This window comes from Ceratosolen solmsi, unplaced genomic scaffold (genome assembly GCF_000503995.2).
Source record: "Ceratosolen solmsi marchali unplaced genomic scaffold, CerSol_1.0 scaffold45, whole genome shotgun sequence".
Taxonomy (NCBI): domain Eukaryota; kingdom Metazoa; phylum Arthropoda; class Insecta; order Hymenoptera; family Agaonidae; genus Ceratosolen; species Ceratosolen solmsi.
Window position 1 is genome coordinate 3,001,460 of NW_011948436.1, and position 10,512 is coordinate 3,011,971.

General features: G+C 27.9%; 1 protein-coding gene across 1 annotated transcript in view; it reads left to right on the forward strand.

Moving 5' to 3' along the window:
- ine (solute carrier family 6 member inebriated) overlaps nucleotides 1-8,999 on the forward strand; it is a 33,335-nt gene extending 24,336 nt beyond the window's left edge. The window contains 7 exon segments of the mRNA XM_011503205.1: nucleotides 812-924; nucleotides 1,015-1,155; nucleotides 2,054-2,254; nucleotides 6,658-6,802; nucleotides 6,805-6,827; nucleotides 7,243-7,377; nucleotides 8,067-8,999. Coding sequence (XP_011501507.1) covers nucleotides 812-924; nucleotides 1,015-1,155; nucleotides 2,054-2,254; nucleotides 6,658-6,802; nucleotides 6,805-6,827; nucleotides 7,243-7,377; nucleotides 8,067-8,105 — 797 coding nt within the window. The 3' untranslated portion in view covers nucleotides 8,106-8,999.
- The last annotated feature ends 1,513 nt before the right edge of the window (nucleotides 9,000-10,512 follow it).

Here is a 10,512-nt window from a genome sequence, read left to right on the forward strand (position 1 = left end):
TGTATAGCTAATTGTTACATTGCATTACGAGATATTATACATTTTTTTTTTACGAACGCGTTGTCCGGCTAATTGTCAGCCAATTCGCTTGCATAATAATCAACAAAATAATATTCAAAATATCCTCTAGGGTGTGTTTAAATAATCGAGCTAAATCATATAATTAAAAGGCTTTATGAGAAAAGTGCTGTACCACTGTAACTTAGTAATAATAATTGTAAATAAACGCCTGTTAATGGAGTCGGATTTGTTAGTGCTGAATATCATTGCATAGAATTACAATTTCTAAAGTGAAACTTATACAATTCCGGACAATCATTATCGAACAAACAAACAAACCTACAAGAATAAAATAAGTTTGCGATTGTATTTTTGTGGGGCCGATGCAAACGCGTACAGTGCAGGATTCGAGAAAGATGATTCGAGCAGGATCAGGATCAGATACGTCCTCTCTATTGTAAATGATGTAACGACTCGTGCGCAAACACAACTATAAGAATGAAATACGATAAATGAAAGTGAAAGAGCGAATTATGAAGAAGCTCCCGCGGCTTACATTCTCTCGTTAAAATTAGGGCCAATATGGATATAAATACAAGGAAAGTAAAAAAAAAAATATCCAACTGAAATCCATACTTTATTCACAGTCGGAATGTATGAGAAAATAATTGGAAGAACAAAATTGTAAAGAAAAGCGCGAAATTAACATCCGTGTTTTGGCGACAGCGATGCTCATCGAGTTTTATCGATGTTATCCACAGATCCGCTTCTCTCCCGATGCTTTATAGATAACGTATAACTTCCGTTTAAGGACCCGGACTAGTCTTCGTCGTATATCCACAAGCTTTGGCGAAAATGCCATGGCCACAGTTGTGGGCAATGCTCTTCTTCTTTATGCTGGTCTGCTTGTCCCTAAACAGTCAGGTCAGGATTAATTTTACCTATTTTATTTCTCTTATCGTCGTCAAATTGTTTTATAAGCGATTAATAATGTTCGTTCACTTTATGTTGCAGTTTGCAATTGTTGAAGTCGTAGTGACGTCGATACAGGATGGATTTCCCAAATGGGTGAAGAAGCATCTACTCTGCCACGAAATGTTAGTCCTTCTAGTGTGTATAGTCTCCTTTTTATTTGGTTTGCCGAATGTAACGCAGGTATAAAGCTACAAAAATCACTTGATAATTCCCTTGAACAATTAGAACAGAATTATCGTGGAATAGTCAAATAATAATTAATATTAAGCTAAACTTGTCCGTTTAACTTGCACACTTACGTTAAAGTAATATTAAACATCTAATATTAAAATTGATTCTTAAATTGGATTATATGAGAGTTATGAATGTATAAAAGAGAGAAGGTGGTGGGGGATGTGAGAAATCAACAAATATTTCACAAAGAAAAAAACGTACTAAACTATTACAATATTTTTACTGTAATTTTCAAAAGTATTAAGTAACAATGAATAATAATAATAACATTATTGTAATTGTCGATTATTTAGCCGTTGATTAAAATAAACTGATCTAGTGGTATACTTAAATATGTTGTATATTAGTATAAATTTATGTGTACGTACATTATAGTGTTTAATTGTCTTTAAAGAAACTTTGTTATTATATGATATATTGATTATTATATTAAGGGTGTTATTTAAATAAGTAATATATGTATTCGAGCAAGTCTTGTTATAAAATTTTTTGTAAACGCAGTCGAGGCGTTCGGTAATGTTTGCAGATAATATCTGCAAATATACACAATTATAAATGAATACGGGAAAATGACGTTTCCATTTAATTTCAATGGAATGATTTTTTTTTCTTCAAATCTGGAAAAACTTAATTGCCATAAAAATTAATTTTTAATATAAAATACGACAAAGAAATAAAAGACCTTTTGATTATTCCACATAGAAAATACAAAAAATATAAGATTTTTTTGTTTAAATGCTAAATTTATTAATGAGGCGCATCTCAATTTCTTTGCTTCATTACAATGAATAATTGAAAGTTATGATAAAACAAAAAGTGAAGCTTCGTATTATTATTGTTTCAGGGTGGTATTTATTTCTTCCAATTGATAGATCATTACGCAGCCTCCATTTCCATAATGTTCCTGGCATTTTTCGAAATAATCGCCATCTCGTGGTTTTACGGTGTGCGTCGATTGTGCAATAATGTAAAGGAAATGACGGGACGCGTACCGTCGATATATTTTCGTTTTTGTTGGTTAATTGCTGCTCCTCTTCTCATAATGGTATGTTATGTTTTATTTATTAAAAAGAATATTACAAAGAAATAGAATTGTAAAGTAGAATAGAAAAATGTTGGAACTTAAAACTTTAACATAAAAATTTTGTTTTATTTGTCAATGTAAAAGTCATAAAACAAGTATTATATTGTTTAATATAATATTCGTTTAATAATAATGATTATTGAAATTCATAAAGTTGTTCATTCTCATGTTCATTCCAATTATTATGATATTTTTTAGATGCCGAAATTTAATCGTTTTTATAAATTTTGTCATTTTGCATTTTTCAAAAGCATTAAAATTATTGCTAAGCAATTTATTGAATATGTTCAATTATTTTTAAAATGTTACTTATTCGTCTGATTTATGACGCTGTAACTTTACAATGTTTTAGTATAAAAATGCTTTCGAATTATTTTCATAATGACAAAAACTTTGTCAAATGTAATAGTATTTGAAAAATGCTATTTTCATTTCATAGGATATATATTCCGACAATGGATTGAAAATTAAAATTAAATTTTTTTCAAAAATTGTTTATTTAGCGATTGAAACAATTAAGCACGTAATAATTAATTTTTAATACGTTAATAATAAATTTAATTGCTTTAATAATTAAATTCGATTGCATTTTTATGAAGAGTAAGAGCTAAAAAAAAAACATTCGAACGAAATAATCAAAATAAGTAAAATATCAAAATAAGAAATAATCAAATAATCGAAATAAGCAAAAACTTAATTACTTCGATCAAAATATTCGAATAATTCTTATAAATTTTCGGAATTTACGTCAAATGACCAGTGATGATATAAGTAAGTTTTTAAAGTATTACAACTACTAATGCTTGATGTCTTTGCTTCCCTTAGCTGTCTTTATTTAAAAATACTATTAAACCTTATTAAGCCACGTAAAAGTCAAAAAAATATAAGCTCAATTAGCCTAAAAAATGCTATTATCAATATTACATCTCTTAAACGAATTCCTCTAATAGCTAAGAGAATAAAAAATGGCTCAAGCATGGCGCAAGAAGGAGAACAATTCATTCGCCTCCCTGCAATTAGTTCTTGATTAGAGATAAAGGAAGCTGTTGTCGGCACATTAGACATTACATAATGACGAGTGCTAATTCAGCGTATCGTACGCGACGTGTTAAAGCATTAAAACGTTGTGCATGACACAACGTTTGCCGAACTTATAATTACTATCTCTGTCTGTCTACCTGCCTCTCGTTCTAAACAATACGCGCATTTCTGGTACTCGACGCCGACCATACGTTCGATGACCGCACAAGATGACAATAATAAACCGAGACTCATTAATATATGCGTCTGTCGTATCATCAGACGCCAATCGATGATGCGCATTTCAATCGTGCCTATTTTTATTTTTCCGACTGTGCAGTTAACGCTAGTAACGTAATGCGCGATTTCCTCAATCTTATTTACTTTGCACATTCGTGTTTGGCAAAATTTGAAAATATTGCGATTCCGATATAGGCGTGCGTACTTTTTAATGCGGCTAATAATATATTGGACTCGAAATAAGAACTTTCCGAACCTAATAATTCAGGTATTGATAAAGAAGTGACACTCTGTATGACATGTAATTTTCGAAATAATTTTCATGAAATTACACTAGACGATGCTCATATATATGTAATAATACCTTGACATTCAAATTAATTGTCATATAAAAAAACAAATACGAATATAACGAAATTTATCATTTATTTACAATCGAAACGAATGTGAGTAATTTTGCGTCTTATGAGCATTATAAGTTAATCCAAATAACGGAATCAAATAATCAAATGTATATTCACTAAATACTACTTCATTAAATATTCATTAAATTTTTTTCATCAAATATTATTAACTTCAAGGCTGACAGATTTTTTGTACATGTGGTCATTATTTTTACCTCGAGTAAAAATACTTACATTTGTAAAAAGTTAAGTTAATTATTTATAATTTAGTTATTTTTATACATGAAAAATTTATGAAATTATATAATTACAGTTGTAATTTTATTAAAAAAATTTTAATACTATACACGTGTACATTAATTTCCAAGACTTGAAATTGATAGAAATTTTAATTATCTATAAGTATTTTAATATTAAATTCTTGTTCAATTCCTTATTTATGCGGAATTATTCTTATGAATTTATGATATTATATATTTCTAATATAAAGCAAGTTACCTTCTTAGTACTCAAAAATAATTAAGAACTATGTATTATATTTATAATAAATATTAATTCATAGGTTTTTCTTACTTAAATTTCATGTGCAAAATGCGCAAGAATATTTCTTACAATTACTGATAATATATTTCATATTATTGAGAGAATATTTTTAACTATTCGGTAATTTTAAAAAAGCTAATCAAGTTTGCTTGCCATATGCACATTGAGAAATAGGAATTGATATTGACATTCTCTAGAAGTTGTATGATTATTTTTATATCTATTAATTTATTTCTTAAGATGATTGAGTAGTAATCAATTATGAATTTATTAATTTTTCTGTGCGTATATAAATGATTTATTTACATTATTCTTTTAAAATATTTTTATTATGTTTTTATTGTTTAAACTCCATTTTAATTATCTCAAATAATGACTGTACTTATGATTATTGGTAAAAATAAATTAAGAAATTTGATAGTTAGAAATAAATTTTATTGTATATAAGCTAAATAGTATTGATTTCTAATTTCTTAAGTATATATAACTATATTATATTTACATATATATATATATATATATATATATAACGAGTATTTATTTACATAAATGTATGTATGAGAAGTTTTACATGCACATAGATATTTAAATAGAAGAAAATATATAAGTTTTCAATTTTATAAAAATATCCGTTCATAATATTACGTCAATAATGTCTATAACATTAAACAATTAATATAAAATATTGTAGATGGAAGAAAATGATATAACAAGTTGGATTTTTTATTTTAAAATATATTATATAAGTACAATTAATATTTGGATTAATAAATTTTTGTTGTAAAAGTGTAATTATATTCAATTACTAACAAAGCTATTATTTATTTATCATTATTTAATAGTTATTTATTTTCTTGTACAATTAATATACCTACATATATTTCACTTAATTTATTAATTGAAATTATAATATATTCTAGAATAATTATTTGCTTAGTAAATATAAAATTTTTATTAACATTAGAGTTGTTGAGAAATATAATAAAGTTATGTAATACAAATTTATAGGTTATATTAATTTCTTATAGATTTTATAGAAAATTTATAAGATCATTATTTAATATTAATCATAATTTATGCTGTATTTTATATAAAAATTATATAAAAATTAGCGTTTAACTATTTTAATTATACTAAAATTTATTCAAAATTGTCTATTTAAGTAGAATAAGAATTTAAATATGTTTGATTTAATTAGGATTAGTTTGTTATTTGGTATAATTCCATGAAGTCAATTATAATATCAATAATGACTCATGATTAATATTAAAATACTTAAAATATATATGGGGTGCGGAAAGAAAATTGAATGAATATTTTCCATTGCTTCAATTTCTTATTTTTTTTTTTTTTTAGTTTAAAATATTATAAATGTTTTATAAATGACCATAAATTAAAAACATATCCATTTTCTATTTTGTATATTTGTCCTATTTGTAGTATTAAACTTGAAATTAGAATTTCTATAAATCAGAATTTTAATATTTTTATATAATGTCAGAGTAATATTTGTAAGGTGAAGTTATAGCATAAATAAATTAATATCAGCAATGATCTCACAATTGATTCCTAATCATTTTACTCACTAACTTTATATAATATGTTTTTTAAATAATTATTAAAAATTTAAAAAAAAAAAAAAATCCTCTCAAACGCAATTTTATTTACCCTTTTCGAGCTCCACTTTATATTAATCGATTATGCATTTTCTATTTATAGTAGATCTGAAGTTCTTACTCTACAAGTATCATCGTCCCTGAACTTCTAATCGATTCTTTTTCTATTCGGTCATAACATCACTCATACCGATACGCATATCATTAGCTCTGTCATAACAAAATTAATTTTCCCCTCGTTTAATTAAGTACTTGGGCTTTAAGAATGATTATTAAAGAGGCGTAATTAAATAGGTTTACGTCTGCCTTAGGCTAGTCAATTAAATATATATATATTCGGAAAATACTTTGAGCCTCGGAGGAGGAATTTTACGATACCAATGATTATAAAATTCGCCTCAATACTATTAGCCGCGCAGAGGCTCGAGAATAAAATCTCAAATAGCCGATTTGCCCATTCGACATTCAAATAGCGACAATTTCTTTCAAATGGATGATTGGTAATTTTGTTGTTTTTTTTTTTTCCTTATTACATTCGCAGGCTGTATGGGTATTCAGCTTGATCGATTACGAGCCGCCACATTACATGAAATCGGACGGCAAATACAAGTACCCGTGGTGGGCGGAGGCCGTCGGCTGGGGAATCGCATCGCTTTCCCTCGTCTGCATTGCTGCCTTTGCCATTTACGGGACGGGGCCACGTTTAGCGAAGTAAGTGACCTTCGACCAGTGCCTTTTGAGCTTACGATCAAGAGCGACGACGGGAGACTTTTAACTTGATCTTTCATTCATACCGACTGTACGGAAAACGGACGAAGCGCCCGTCAAAGTACGAGTAAACATTGCTCGATACAAGCAAACATTGTTTTACATTCCTGAATATTACGATAGATTAGAATGAAAGTCGAATGCTCGGAGAAAATAACAACTTGCATTTAAATTAGTGTTTGCAATTTTCATAAGAATACATAATCTTTTGCGATAAAAGGCAACGCTACTCACGTGCCACACCGCCGTAAACCATCGTCGTGAAATAATAAACTAGGAAACTAGGCGTAACGACAGCTCGGCTACTCCTAACGTCCAATCCCATCCTTCATCTGTCTTTCGTCCTCTCTTTCCGCAGAAGCTACGAAACTCCATAAAGCCCGACTTCGAGGCCTGCGAAGTATGCGGACAAGAGTACTGCACGGAGCCATCGCACAGCACCGACGATGACGTGCTCAAGGAGCCGCTCCACGAAATGAACAACGTCATCCAGGTAATTTATCGAGCGAGGCGTTGATCGAGCAACGTTACAAGCTCTTTTCTGATATTGGACGATAAGGAAAACATCTTGTTGCTCCGTGAGTTGCGATGCCATGTGTTGGGGTAATAATCAAACGATTGCTAAATCGCGAATTTCATTGGCTATTTTTCGTAGAAAAACAGAAAAACGCAAATACATAAGAACGAAAGAATGAACAAACGGCAAAAAGAGAAATTAAAACGATGAAGAAAAAATTAATGTAAGGCAAGCTCCGTTCAATTCCCCGTATTTTATTTACCTTAATATAAAAGAATAATTGTTATATTTAGATTGATAAAATTGATATAATAAGTGATGAGCAGTATTATAAATTAAAATTAAAATTGTTTATTCACTATCGATAATTAATTATTGACAATGGAAATATATTTGTAATAAATTCAATACTTTATTCAGGATAAAAATCGTTGAAAATTTCGTTGAAAATTTTTAACATCGCTATTAATGTACTTAAAATTAGGTACCATCGTACACTACGAAATAAACAATTCAAAATCACTACAAAGTATGGTTACTTCATCCCGTAGAGTTAATTGTTTCATTAATTATATAATTACAGTTACTACAACCGAATCGTATGTATTTTATAAATTACATATAGTAAAATGTCCTATGTGAACGTGTTAATTTTTTTATTTCAGGTGGTACCGAGTTATCAGTCGCCAAAGGCGCAGCTCTAAAGTGAGACAAAAGTAGCCCGTTACTAATAAAACGTAATGCTTTTTCTCTTTTCAACTCTCTTTCTTCCTCACTGTTTTAAATACAACGATGAGTTACATTAGAAGTTTGTCAGTTATACGCGTTCTTCGACATCCCAGGGGACCATCTTATGATATTTAGACGTCCTCACCTTATGTTAGCGAGCAAAGAAAGGGGACAATTAGATTTCTCCATTCATTTGTGCCGAGAGTTACGACAAAATGATATTAAGTTATAAACTTCTCCTTTATTCCTTAGACATTCCGATTGTCAGCTTTACGTTATACGACGGAGTAAGCGAAGCGACTCCTAAGTCATTCAAATAAATAATTTAGACTTGTGCGGAAGGCAAAAGCGAGGATGTGAACTCGAATAATGAAATACACAGTGTTTTCTTCATGTGAACCGAATACAGTTTTCTTAATGAACGTTCCTCTTCTATTATTATTCTATTTCTATTATTCTCAATTTATGTCCATTTGGAATTTCATCCGTAAACTTTACATTACAATAAGAACAATGTCTTAGATAAAAAATCTTATAAAAGTATATATACACAACAAAATATTAATTTTAAAAATATATAATGCAAGCTGAGTGCTGCATTATAGTCCGAATGCTGAATTTATCTTGACAAATGCACGAGAGAATATATAAATTTTTACGAATGATGTTGCAACATCACTCACCGCGTTATAGAAACCCCAAGCTTGAATATTTGCAAGTGGATAGTTTCGATTAAAAATCATTTGAAAATTGCAAGAGTACATCAGTGGCTGTTTAAAGAGTTTCAAAAGAGTGAGAAAATTGTAAGAAAAGCTTTTCATCGACAAATATGTCAATGAGTGTAAGCATCAAAGTGGCACATAATAAAGATCTTATTATTTTACTCCATTACTTTTTTTTATTAACACTCCTTACTCGACTCAAGTAATCTCTATTAACACGAAGTTTCATGAAAAAATACGGGAAACCCATACTACGCATACATAATAATATTATTAATATTAATAAATAAAATAATAAATGATATATAACAAATAAATAATATTATTAAGGTAGGTCATTATTTATGCCATTAGGTATTACACTATGTTGTAATAATTTTTTAAGTACAGTAACTTACGTATGATTATAAATAAATATTAGAGGTCCCTCGAACATCATCATTGCCAAGAAAATGATTGATTTAACGCATTCATCAAATGCTAAGTAATTACCTAATTTATATGAAAACCAACATATATTTTGAAAAATTTAGTAACAAAGACTTTCTTTGAAAATTACCAATTATTTTATATAATGAAGTTTTATGCAAAAATTAATTATCTTAACGAATTCTTGATGTTGATATAACATTGATTATTATTTAATTTAAGCATATTTTTACATCTATTTCTAATGTGGTGAAATAAATTTTATTACGTTTTCTGCCTGAGTAGCTTTAACAACAAATTTATTATTAATATTTTATAATTTATTGATTAATATATATTAGAGTATATATTAAAGAATATCTAAATCTGTAAAATAAAAATATTTTTCATTCTCCGTTAATTTGAATTTGTTTAGAAATATTATTTTTCAATTAATTCGACATTAACGGTAAATTAAAATTATAACAATTAGATGTACATTTAGTGACATATCATTTGGAATAACGAAAAACATAATATGTGTATTAGGTAAGTATTAATTGTTATTAACTAATTCACTACAAATAACAGCAAATGAAACTGAGTTATATGCAAATAACATAAAATTGCGTTGTAACAAAATTAAAAAAAAACAAAATTAAGTTATATGGTTTCAGATTTTAAAATTTTTAATTTTATAATTCATTGGTTATTAAATTTCAATATGCCTTTGAAATTTATTAAGATTTTTATAAATTATTTCGAATACGAATTAGGAATTATAAATTGCTTTGCTTATGCATTTTGTAATAAATTACACGTATTTATTTTAAGCAACTAAAATTAAACGAACTCGGTAATTGTGATAAAAAAATATTAGTTATTTTTACGAAATTGATGAAATGTTTAAGGGTGTCAAAAGTTCATAACCCATTCATGCGTATACGACGTTGCAGCTGGAAAGTTTCGAATTGGCATTGGGTTGCAATCGGCAATAAATCAATGGCACTTGGAATGCAACAATTTATTTCATATGTATACAATAATAATAATAATAGTAATAATAATAATAATAATAATAATAATAATAATAATAATAATAATAATAATAATAATAATAATAATAATAGTAATAGTAATATATTATGTTAATTTGTAGAATATATGTCTGTAGAAAAGAAAGTAAATTACTATGTCGTACGATTATTTTTTTTTTTTATCGACACATATCAGCCGTTATAATTCAAACCAT